The sequence below is a fragment of the Castor canadensis genome, chromosome 12 (genome assembly GCF_047511655.1).
Source record: "Castor canadensis chromosome 12, mCasCan1.hap1v2, whole genome shotgun sequence".
Classification (NCBI taxonomy): Eukaryota; Metazoa; Chordata; class Mammalia; order Rodentia; family Castoridae; genus Castor; species Castor canadensis.
The window spans coordinates 20,319,614-20,332,754 of NC_133397.1; the positions used below are offsets into that span (position 1 = coordinate 20,319,614).

The window sequence follows — 13,141 nt, forward strand, 5'->3', positions numbered from 1 at the left end:
GTGCTTTTTTCAAAGGACAGCCCACAAAATGAGACAAAATATTTACAAATCATGTCTTCAACAAAGTGCTTATATTTAGAATTTATAAAGAATTCCTACTTATAACTCAGTAATGAAAAAAGACAATCCAATTTTTACATGGGCACAAAAAAAGAATAAGCATTTCTCAAATGAAGGTATAAAATGGTCAATAAGCACATGAAGACATGCTCAACATCATTAATCATCAAACAGACCCAAATCAAAACCTCATTACATACACCTTACACATACACCAACCTGGACCAACCTAAAAAAATGGCCAAAGAAGAACAATCTAAGAAATCAGCCACTAGTGGCTCACACCTACAATCTTAGCTACTCAACAGGCAGAGAAAAGGAGGATTTGGTTTGAAGCTAGCAAACAGTTCAAGAGACCCTATCTCAAAAATACCCAACACAAAAACGACTGATGGAGCGGCTCAAATGGTAGAGCATCTGCCTAGCAAACGTGAGGCCCTGAGTTCAAACTCCAGTAATGCACCCCCCCAAAAAAAAATAACTGAGCAACAAAATAAGCTAGCATTCCATTATAACCCAAAGTATAAAATAAACATGTGTCCACACTGATATAAATTATTTAATGAAAATTTTAAGTGGGAAGAAGAGCCAACTTCTTTACAAAAGAAACACAGCTTAATTCCTGTACCAACTCTCTCCCTTGAAGTTATGCTAGATTTAGTAACGATGAATAACATTACAGAAGAGAAACCTGGTAAACACAACCATAACCCAACTGATCAAAGTTAAAAATTATCAGTGATGTCCTAGATATCACACACCCTTGATAAGATGAAAGAGAAGAGCAATTCACCTCCCTGGTAATCTTCCAAAAATCCCCAAATCAAGTCAAATCATGAGAAAAAACTTACTAGACAAGAGTACCAAGGTTATAAAAATATTACCTATACACTCCATTTTATAAGACACATGGACAGAATTCCTCTAATGTGAAAAAATTCAAAGTCTGGAAAGACTAAAAAACCATTACAGACCAAAAGAGACATAACACCTAAATGCAAAGTGTTACCCAACTGGATTCTAGTAGCAGAAAAAATATGTTAATGGCAAATGTGGTGAAATCCAAATAAAGTTATATCTGGAAACCAGTAACATATATGTCAGTCCTGAGTTTTCACTAATGTAGCCTGATAATATAAGATGCTAATAGTGGAAACTAGAGGAGAAGTAAATGGAACTCTCTATACTACCTCTGCAACATTTCTGCAAAGCTAAAATTATTCCAAAATTAAAAGCTCACCTAAGAATCCACTGTGGCCAAGTATCAGTAGCTCATGCCTGTAATCCTGGCCACCTAGAGGTTCATGGTTCGAGGCCAGCCAGGACAAACAGTTTGACAGACCCCCATCTCCAAAATAACCAAGCAAAATGGACTAGAGGCATCATTCAAACCTGGTAGAGTACCTGTTTTGCAAGCATAAAATCCTGAGTTCAAACCCTAATTCCATGGAAAAAAAAAAAAATCAACTCAAAACGGATCAAAGATTTACATTAAGATCCGAAACTACTACAGAAAAAAAAAACTGGAAAACATAGGCATTGATATATTTTTCTGAATAGGATTCCAATTGCCCAGGAAATAAGAACAATAATTGACAAGTGGGATAGCACGAAATTAAAAAGTTCTTGCACACCAAAGGAAACAATCACCAGAATCAAAAGACAACTTACAGAATGGGAGAAAATCTTTGCCAGCTGTTCAAAAGGATTAATACCCAGAACATACAGAGCTCAAAAAATTAAACAGCAGAAGAACAAATAATCAAATTTATTGGACAAATGAACTGAACAGATAGTTCTCAACAGAAGTACAAATAGTTAATAAATATCTGAAGAAATTTTCAATAACCTTAGCCATAAAGAAAATGTAAATCAAAACTACATTGAGATTCCATCATACCCCAGTCAGAATGGTAATCAAGAAAACAAACGACAAATGCCGGTAAGGATGCAGGGCAAAGGGAATCCCCAGATACCATTGGTGGGAATGTAAACTAGAGCAACCACTATGGAAATCACTATGGAGGTTCATCGAAAATCTCAAAATAGACCTACCTTATGCCCCTGCTATACAACTCTTGTGCACGTATCCAAAGGAGTGTAAATCAACAAATAAGAGATACCTGAATACCCATGTGTACCACAGCACTATTCATAGAAGTCAAGCTGTAGAAATAGCTTAGGTGCCAAACAATGGATGAATGGATAAAGAAAATGTTAAATATGTAAACAATGGAGTATTATTCAGTCACAAAGACAAATGAAACCATATCATTTGCTGGAAATGGATGGCATTAAAGATCATCATGTAAAGTGCATGTTTTCACTAATACACAGCACAGAGACCTAAAATGACAAGAATATGGTAATAACGGACATGAATGTAAAGGGAATCTTCAGGGCAGTGATTAGTGGGTGGGGGAAGGGCAAAGGACAAGACACTGTAGGGCAAAGAGGGTCAAAGTATATTACATATATAGGAAGACAGCATAATGAAAACAACTAAGGGGGGAAAAAGAGCAAGAGACTAAGGGAATATTATACAGGGGATAAACGTGTCCAATGTATACTGTATGCATCTATGGAATTATCTCCGTGAAACCTCCTTGTTCTATTAATGCTCAAAAACAAACAAAACAACAAAAGAACCCTAACACAAACACGGTGGTCCATTCCTATAATCCCAGCACATGGTTAAGGCAGGAGAATCATGAGTTTGAGACCAGTCTGGGCTACATAGGGAGACCCTGATGAAAGAAATGGAACAGAGGGAAATGAGAAAAGGAGGGGCAGAGAGGGAGGGAGGGAGAGAGCAAGGGAAAGAAAAAGAACAAGAGAGTAAAGGGAAGAAAAAACAGAAGAGACAGAAGGAAAAAGGAGAAGAAAGGAGAGAGGGAAGAAGGAAGAGACAGAAAAAATAAAAACCTAACTTACCTGATATGGCTTCTTCTTGCTGGAGATCTGTGAATGTCAAACAGTGTGTTTTCTCTCTTTTTCTGATGAGCTGGTACTAAAAGGGGAAAAAAAGGATAAGAGAGATAGCTAATAATAAATAAGTTAATGTAGAAAACATTAACCACTTCTGTTAACTTTCTGAATAGAACCTAATCAAGTGTTTTCAACTTCCAAATTCTGTCTCAAAGTGTAAAAAAATGAAATATTTTGTGTTAATTCAGCTACAAATAAACATTCTAAATAGACATTCACTTAATATTTGACTCCGTGAGAAGGGTACAAAACAGCGTAGTAGCACTACCAGCAATCATACCCCACAGAAACAATAATCGGAACAACTATCCACACATGAAAACACCTTCACAGGAGCTAAGGAAACCAGGTTAGACATCACAGTACCTGTTTATAGGATAATAAAAAGAAAATATTCATTGGGAAGGTTAGGAGTTAAGCTTTTACATTACTCACAAAACACTTTCCCTAACCCTGGACAGCACAACAGAAAAAGAATACAGTTCACTCGGAGGGAAGAGACGGAAGTAAGCATGAGGCTTTGCCTATATCCCTAACACTAGGCACACCACAGTAAAGCATATCAGGCAGACCGCCCCCCTCCCCCCACCAGACCAACTCCAGGCTAGTAAACATGGACTTACTCTGTGAATTTGTATAGGAATTCACACAAGATGAACTCAAGGTCCAGCCTACAGCACTGTGAGTAAACTATAGCAGCCTGGCAAAATGATAGGAAAGCCTCAGTAACCACAGGTTTTAGAGATGCCCCAATGCAGTCTGAACCTTAGACGTCATGGGCCTCAGGTGCACCACATCTTCTACCAGTCTAGGCAGCCATGGTATTCTATACCAACACTATGCTTATAGTCTAAGGTTTAAGATACCTCCTAGCACTGCATCAGTTACAGCAGTCACATGCTAGAGACCAGACTAGACAACAGGTTCAGAATCTCTAGACAAGCTTGTAATTCAGAGATATGCCAAGACACAGACTGTGAAGACTGGAATTAAGTACCTACTTCAAAATGCACACTGCAAAACCTCAAGAATCAAGAAAAATCAGAGAAACACAGCTTCAGAAAATGGACAAAATAAGATACAAGTAACTGACCTTAAAGATACAAACATGAATGAACTGCCTGTTAAAGAATCCAAAGTTGTTTGAAAGGAGCTCAGTGAATTTCAAAAAAATATAGAGAAACGATTCAACAAATGAGGAAAACAGTAAGTGACCAGAATAAGATTTAACATGGGGATTGCAGTAATTTGTAAAAAGTCAATTTCTAGAACTGAAAAATACAATGAATAAATTCAAAAATGCAATAGAGGGAACAGTGGCAGAACAGATCAAAAAGAAAGAATGTATAAATTTCAAGACAGTTTATTTGAAAATACATATTAAGAAAAGCAAAAAGAAAAGGAACAAAGAAAGCATCAGGAGTAAATATATGAATCACTGGTATAAAAAGGAGGGATAGAAGCCAGGTGCCAGTGGTTCACCTGTAATCCTAGCTATTTGGGAGTCTGAGATCATGAGGATTGTGGTTTGAGACCAGCCCAAACAAACAGTTTGCAAAACCCCATCTCCAAAATAACCAGAGTAAAATGGACTAGAGATATGGCTCAAGCAACAGAGTACCTGCTTTGCAAGTGTGAAGCCCTGAATTCAAACTCCAGTACCATGAAAAAAAAAAAAAACAGGAAGAGATAAAGGAATACAAAGCTTATTTAAAAGTAATAATAATAGCAGAGAACTTCCCAAACCTGGAGAAAGATGTAATACTCAGATATAGTGAGTACCAGTCAGTTCAATCCAAACAAGACTGCCCCAAGACAAAATGTCAACTATCAAAGACAACGAGAGGACTCTGAAAGCAGCAAGAGAAAAGCAAAGAACATAGGACAGAGAACCAGTTACAACTAGCAGCAGAATTCTCAGCAGAAATCTTACAGACTAGGAGTGTGAGAGATAATATATTTTATGTGCTGGAGGGAAAATACTTTCAGTCAAGAATAATGAACCCAGCAAAGCTATCCTTGATACGTCCCCAAACAAAAGCTTAGGGAGTTTATCACTATCAGATGTGTCTTACAAAAAATATGAAAGGGAATTCTTCTATATGAAAAAAAAAAAAAAGGTCACGAATGAGTAATACAAAAACATCTTTAAGTATAAAATTCATTAGTAGGGATGGGTATGTAACTTAGTAGTAGAGCGCTTGCCTAGGAAGTGTAAGGCCCTGAGGTCAATTCCCAGCATTACAAAAAAGTAAACAAAAATAAAAGCAAAAATCACTACTCACTGGTAAAAGTAAATACACAGTCACATTCAAAATACCCTAAAGTGGATGTGAGGGCGATCTGGCTGCGACATCTGTCACCCCATTGATCACCAGGGTTGATTCGGCTGATCTGGCTGGCTAGGCGGTTGTCGCCTTCCTTCCTCACGGCTCCATGTATGTCCCTCTCGACTGCGCGCTAGGTGGAAGAGGACGACCATCACCAATAGAGGAGGACTGTTCTTCAGTCAAGGGTATATGAGTAGCTGCGCTCCCCTGCTAGAACCTCCAAACAAGCTCTCAAAATACCCTAAAGTATATCTTTAGTATGAAGGTTAACGCTGGATCTTGGAAGTTAAGCAGGGTTGGGCCTGTCTACGGGCCATACCACCCTGAACACACGGGATCTCGTCTGAAGGTTAAAAGGCAAAACTAAAATTAGTAATAATTGCAGTAGTAAAGGGATATGAAATATAAAAAGATATAAATTGTGACATCAAAAATTCAAAATATGGGGGGATGGAATTAAAGTGTAGAGGTGTTTTTGTTTTGTTTCATTTTGTGCTTCTGCAGGAGCAATGAAAGTAGGTATTGTTGTAAAATAAGCTGTGATAGCCGGCACCAGTGCCTTATGCCTATAATCCTAGCTACTCCAGAAGTAGAGATCAGGAAGATCAAGGTTAGAGGCCAGCTCAGGCAAAACAGTTCACAAGACTCTATCTCAAAAATATCCAACACAAAAAAGGTCTGGTAGAGTAGCTCAAGTGGTTGAGTGTTGGCTTAGCAAGTGTGAGGTCCTGACTTCCATCCCCAATATCACCCCCCCCAAAAAAAGACATAGAGATTTAAAAAATAAAATAACAAAGTCCATCTATATACAGCAAAAAAGAAACTCATTTCATATGTAAGGACATACATAGATGGAAAGTGAGTGAAGGAATAGAAAAAAGATATCCTATGCAAATGGAAACCAAGAGAGCAGAATAGTTATACTTCTATCAAATAAAATAAACTTTAAGTCAAAACTATAAAAAGAAATAAAAGTCATCACATAATTGATCCTTTGACAAATGGATATATCTTCTCAGGAAGAGGATATGACAATTGCAAATATATCTGTGCCAAATAATTGACCACCTAAATATACAAAGCAAATATAATTCAGTCTGAAGGCTGAGATAATTAACAGTACAATAATATTAGGGGACTTCAACACACCATTTCCAGCAATGAACACATCATTCAGACAGAAAAGAAACAAAGAAACATCAGATTTCAACTGCATTCTAAACCAAATCCACCTAACATATACACAGGACATTCCATCAAACAGCCTCTGAATACATATTCTTCTCAATTACACACGGAACATTCTCCATGACAGAATGTATGATAGGCCACAAAAAAATATTAACAAATTTAAGAAGAGTGATAAACGATGGAGGGAGTGAATTCAACTCTGATCTATTGTTAAGAACTTTTTTAAATAGCACAATGTACCCCAGAACAACAATAAAAAAAGAGTGTCACATCAACTAACTACTCAGAGCACAATGATGTTAAACTATGAATCAATTACAAAAGGAACTTTAAAAACTTCAGAGAAATCAGAGAGCATGCCCTAGAACAACCAATGAGTCATTGAAGAAATTGAAATGGAAATTAGGGCTAGATATGGTTCCCTAGTAGAGAAGTTGCCAAGAATGTGTGAGGCCCTAGGTTCAATATCCAGCACAGGAAAAAAAACAAAAAAAAATGGAACTAGAAACACAGTATCAAAACCTATGGAATATAGCAACAGCAGTTCTAAGGAAGTGTACAGCAATAAATACATATATCAAAAAAAGAAAGATGTAAAAGAAATGAGCCTGTAATCCTAACTCCTCAGGAGGCAAAGATGAGGAATATGTAGGTTCGAAGCCAGCCCTGAGGGAAATAGTTAGCAAGACTCTATCTCAAAAAAACCCATCATAAAAAAGGGTTGGCAGAGTGGCTCAAGTGATAAGAGTGCCTGCTTAGCAAGTGTAAGGCCCTGAGTTCAAAGCCAAGTGCTGCCAAAAATAAAAAATAAAAGAAATGACCTAACACTGTACCTTAAGGAACTAGAAAAACAAGACCAAATTAAACACAAAGTACACAAACCAAGCAGTGAAGACCAAAGGAGAAATAAATGAATTTGAGACTATCTTTTATCTGAAAAGATTAAAAGAAATCTTTAGCTGAATAAGAAAAAAGGAGAGAAGATGCAAATAAAATGAGACATCCAGAAATACAAAGCATCAATAAGAGATAATTATGAACTCTATGATAAGGGAGTTAATATCCACAATTTAAAAGGAACTCACAAACAACTCAAAAGCAAGAAAACAAACAATCCATTTTAAAAAATGAGTAGACAACTGGAACAGATATTTCTTAAAAGACATACAGCCATCCAGTAAACAAAATGCTTAATATCACTACTCCTCAAGAAATGCAAATGAAGACCACTATGAGATATCATTTCATATAATTAGAATAGCTATTATCAAAAAGAACAAGTGTTGGTGACAATGGGGAGAGAAGGTAATCCTCACACACTGGTGGTGGGCTGAGTGCTAGTGATTCACACCTGTAGTCCTAGCTACCCAGGAGGCAGAGATAAGGAGGATCATGTTTCAAAGCCAGCCTGACCAAATAGTTCATGAGATCCTATCTCAAAAAAAAAAAAAACAGCTAGCAGAGTGGCTCAAGTGGTAAGAGTACCTGCCTAGCAAGCTTGAGGCCCTGAGTTCAAACTCTAGTGCCGCCAAAAATAAAAATTAAAAAACAGCATGACTCAGTAATCTGACTACTGAGTATATAGCCAAAGAAAATAAAATCAGTGTGTCAAAAAGATCTCACTCCCATGTTTGCTATAGTATTATTCACATTAGCCAAGATATGAAATCAATCTATCAACAAATGAATGGAAAAATATAAGGATAGGATATAATGTAGTGGTACAGCCCTTGTGGGTAGCTTGTGCAGGGGTCTGGGTTCTATCCCAAGCACTGGAAAAAGAAGAAAATGTGGAATGCATACATAGTGAAATACAATTTATTCATAAAAAGGAAAGAAACCCCAGAGGACATTATGTTAACTGAAATATGCCAGGCAAAGGACAACAAGTATCACAGGATTTCACTGATACGAAGAATCTAAAAAGAAGCTGATCTCACAGATTCTGGTATCTGGGACAATTGAGGGTAGAGGAGCTTAAGAACCTTGGGCAAAGAAAACATTATTATCGTTAGACTGAAGAAATAAATCCAAGCTATCTATTCCCAACATGGTATTTACAGTTAATGACACATGTCGGTATTGATAAGAAACAGAGTGGATATAAAGAATTCTTACCACAAAAATGATAACTATATAAACTACTGAATTTATTAACCAGCAAGGTTTGTGCTTCAGGCCTACCTAACCTAACAAACACGGTGTCCTGAGTTCTAACACCCACAGTGTCTCCAAAAAAAAAAGTAACTACCAAGACTTAAGCATTCTACAATGTGTATATACTTTAAAACTCCATGTTGTACACAATATATAAAATTTAATGTAAATTTTTAAATAATTTTAAAAACAAAAAAATAATAATTTTAAATTTCACTACCACAACCAGCTAAACTTTCTACTCTTCAAAGGACACTATAAAGAGAATAGAAAAGATACAGACTAGGAAAAATTACTTGCAAATAGTTAGGTGCAGTAGCTCATACCTGTAATTCTAGCACTTTAGAGGCAGAGATTGGGAGGATAGTGGTTAGAGGTCAGCATGGGCAATTGTTCATGAGACCTCCATCTCATGCAATGGCTGAGAGTGGTGGTACATGCCTATCCTCCCAGCTAGGCAGGGAAGCATAAATAAGAGATTCACAATCCAGGTCAGCTGAGGCACAAAGCTCCTATCTCAAAAATACCAAAGTAAAAAGGACTGGCTATGTGGCTCATGTGGAGATGGCCTCCCTGACAAGCATAAGGCTCTGAGGTCTGAGGTCAACTCTTACTATCACAAAAAAACATATGAGAGATCTAAACTCAATACTGAAACTACAATAAATACCTACCATATTAATGATGTAGGCTGAATACCAAGTATCGCAAAGAATTAGCACACACTCGGAAAAACGGCATAACCTCTTGGAAGATAGTTGGACAATTTCTTAATCATAAAACCTACCCATTATACTCTTCCATACTTACTAGAAAAATGAAGGCATATATCCACAAAAATACTTCAGCAAAAATGTTCAAAACCAACTTTATTTGTAATAGTCAAAAACAAGAAACAATCCTAATGTCCATCAACAAATGAGTGGATAAAAGAATTGCAGTAAAGGGTGAGATGTACTCCAGTGGAAGAGTGTTTTCCAGCATATGTAAGGTCCTGAGCTCTATCCCCAGCTCTGGGGTGAAGGAGGGAGGGATGGAAGGGATGGATGGGATAGGGACGATATATGCGAAATCTACCCACAACGAAATGCTACTCAGCAATGAAAAGAACTAATTTAAAAAAAAAAACTTATAAAAAAAGAACTCAATAGTTACAAACAACATGGATGAGTATCATAATAATCATGCTGAGGAAAATAGTAAGATAAAAATGAAATATACACTGTATGATTCCATTTACAAAACATTAAGGAATTTTAAGCTAATCTATGGTGATAGAAAACAGACTGGATCAATGGCTGCCTAAAAACTAGAGGAAGCACAAAAAGAGATGAGTGGACTACACATAAGAATGAGGATATCTGAGGGACTGGTAACTGATTATCTTGATTATGGTTACAGTTTCATAGGTATATACGTATTACAAAACTTGCCAAATTGTACATTATAAATATGTGCTTCAGACTATGCTATAAATATACTTAAATAAAGCCTATAAAAAAAAAAGCAATGGCTCCCACCCATTTTTGCTATAACACACCCCTCTCATTAATGACAGTCCAGTTAGTGACTTCTAACTAGAGTAGAGGGATTCTAGGATTTTGCATACTTAAGCAACTTCTACAGAGATAACTCTACTATACCTCTTCTAGGGAATCAATCACTGCTTTAGAGCATAAAATTTTAAGAAAAAAAAATCTAGATTCTTGAAAACATTATGTTAAGTGAAAGAAGGCAGACAAAAAGTCACATATATTGCTGTGCATGGTGGCACACACCTGTAATCCTAGCACTCAGGAGGCTAAGGCAGGAGGATCATAGATTAAAGGCCAGACTAGGCTACACAGTGATACCTGGTCTCAAAAAAAAGTCACATATAGGGCTTAGCTCAGTGATACAGTACTTAACTAAACACATGCAAAGCTCTGTGTTAGAACCCCGAGGGCACAAAATCAAAACAAAACAAAAAAAAAAAAACACAAAAAGTCACAAGTAGTCAAATCTATGGTTGCTAAGGCAGTAATGAGGAAAAGGAAGTACAAATAAAACCTGCTGTAAGCAATTCAATGCTATTAGCATGTATTTTGACTTTCTTTTAGATACATGTGTATGCATAGAGGCATACATAGAAAAGATATACAGAGCCAGGCACCAGTGGCTCACGCCTGTAATCCTAAGTACTCCAGAGGCAGAGATCAGGAGGATCATGGTTTGAGGCCAGCCTGAAAAAACAGTTCTCAAGAAACTATCCTGAAAATACCCAACACAAAAAAGGACTGGCAGAGTGGCTCAGCAAGCATGAGGCATTGAGTTCAAACCTCAGTATCACCCAAAAAATATATACAAATTTTTTTTTTTTTTTGAGACAGGGCCTAGCCCAGGCTGGTATTGACCTCCTGGGCTCAAGTGATCCTCCAGCCTCAGCCTCCCAATTACTATGCTAGTGAGCCTAGCAATTTTTTAAGTAATGGAACAGGTATAGGCACAAAAAGAGGAAATAAATGGAAGCCACTTACCTATTGGAGGTGCTTGATATCGATCCACTGTTTTTCTTTGTCTCAAATTATATGGTCTATCATTTTCTTCTCCTTCTGCCTCTTCGACTTCTATATCCCCATCCTCCTCTTGAGATTCTAGTTTCACACACATTACACACACACAAAAAAAAGAACTGTTGTAATCCACAAGGACTGTTCCCACTCTAGAACTCAGTATTTACATTTTATCCATTACAATTTCTGTACAGGTAACATTTAAAAGTGACATTTCATGATACGATAAACATTTTATGATACAGCACAAAGTGACATAATAAAAAAAAACTAGAAAGATGTCAAGAAATACAGTTCTCTACTAAAATAAACCAATGTAATCATAATTGATCTCAAAACACAAACTTTCAAACATAATGCAGTAATAGAGTATAATTTAATATCTTTCCTCTACAGCAAATCTCCACCAATGCAGAATTTAAAACTAAATATGGTACTTAAATACCACTTGCAAATTCAAAAAAGTATGCTAATGAGGGGGCTGGTAGTGTGGCTCAAGCTATAGAGTGTCTGCTTAACAAGCCCAAGACCCTGACTTCAAACCACAGGACCACCAAAAAAAATTAGGCTTACAAGGTAATAACTAATGTAACAGCAAGAGCAATTTTTGTTGGCAGTATAATGATTTCTCAGGCCTGTTGACAGCAGTTAAACATGATACATATATGTAAATGGAAAAATGAGACCTGTTGAAATTATTCCAGGAATGGTGGGTAGGGGGGATAAAGGAGAATGATGGAGGGGAGTGAATTTAACCATAATGTATTTTAAAATCTTTTGTGAATGTCACAACATACCCCCAACACGGTAATTAAAATAAATTTTAAAAAAACAGTTAAGCATAGACTAGTCACATTTCAGTAGCAAAATTCAGGTAGGAACTACAAGGGAGCATGAAACAAATATTGATAGTAGTTTAGTTCTTGACATGAGTAATCACTTTTTGTAATCATAAAGCCACAGAGTTAAATATGTTATAATGCACATAAACCCTAAAAGGTTATCTTTAAAAACTGGTTTGGCTAAAGTCATGATGCAATACCTATTTACAGTTTAAAAAAAAAAAAAAGCCTGAAGAAAAGGTACATTCATATGGTCCCTAAAAGCAGTATGTTATGATTAAGGTTTATCCACAAGAAATGTCAATATAACACAATCATCTCAAGGCATACAAAAAATTTAAAAACTGCCAGTGATGCTGAGTGAAGTAAAATGCAAAGGACTTTACATTTTACTCAGGACATGTGAAAGTTTATTTCAAGTTTTGAAAAATTTTTGTCAGCTTATAGAGAAAATCGGCAAATACAGTATTATCTACATAATGCTATTAAGTACTTATGCCTAAATTAGTTTCCTAAACTTTCAAAAAATTACTTTCTGAGACAGGTGTCAGTGACTCACTCCTGTAATATACTAGCTACCTGGGAGCTGAGATTAGGAGGACTATAGTTCGAGACCAGCCCAGGTAAATAGTTCTCCAGACCCCAAACTCTAATAACCAGACTAAAATGGACTGGAGACATGGCTCAAGCAATAGAGCACCTGTTCTGGAGCACCTGCTTGGAAGGAGCAAAGTCCAGAGTTCAAACACCACACCCACAAAAAATAAAATAAAATAAAATAACAACTTTCTGAAAAAGCTTGTACAACCCGGGTGTCGGTGTCTCAGGCAAGTAGTTCATAAGACACTATCTTGAAAAATTCCAGCACAAAAAAGGGCTTGGTGGAGTGACTCCAGGTGTAGGCCCGGAGTTCAAACTCCAGTATCACAAAAATAAATAAATAAATAAAAAGCTTGTACAGTAGAATATTTATTATGAGCAAAAATTCTATATATGACATATTTTGCAAACTCTATAAATC

General features: G+C 36.6%; 1 protein-coding gene across 6 annotated transcripts in view; it reads right to left on the reverse strand.

The window, feature by feature from the left end:
• Positions 1-13,141, reverse strand: part of Atad2b (ATPase family AAA domain containing 2B) — a 169,534-nt gene that overhangs the window by 124,710 nt on the left and 31,683 nt on the right. For all 6 annotated transcript variants that reach the window (XR_012439623.1, XM_074049264.1, XM_020184846.2 and 3 more), the window contains 2 exons: positions 11,243-11,359; positions 2,995-3,070 (listed from right to left, as the gene is read on the reverse strand). Coding sequence is in view for 5 of the 6 variants with exons in the window: in XM_074049264.1 (XP_073905365.1) it covers positions 2,995-3,070; positions 11,243-11,359 (193 nt within the window). In the remaining variant the exon portion in view is untranslated. The remainder of the gene's footprint in view (positions 1-2,994; positions 3,071-11,242; positions 11,360-13,141) is intronic.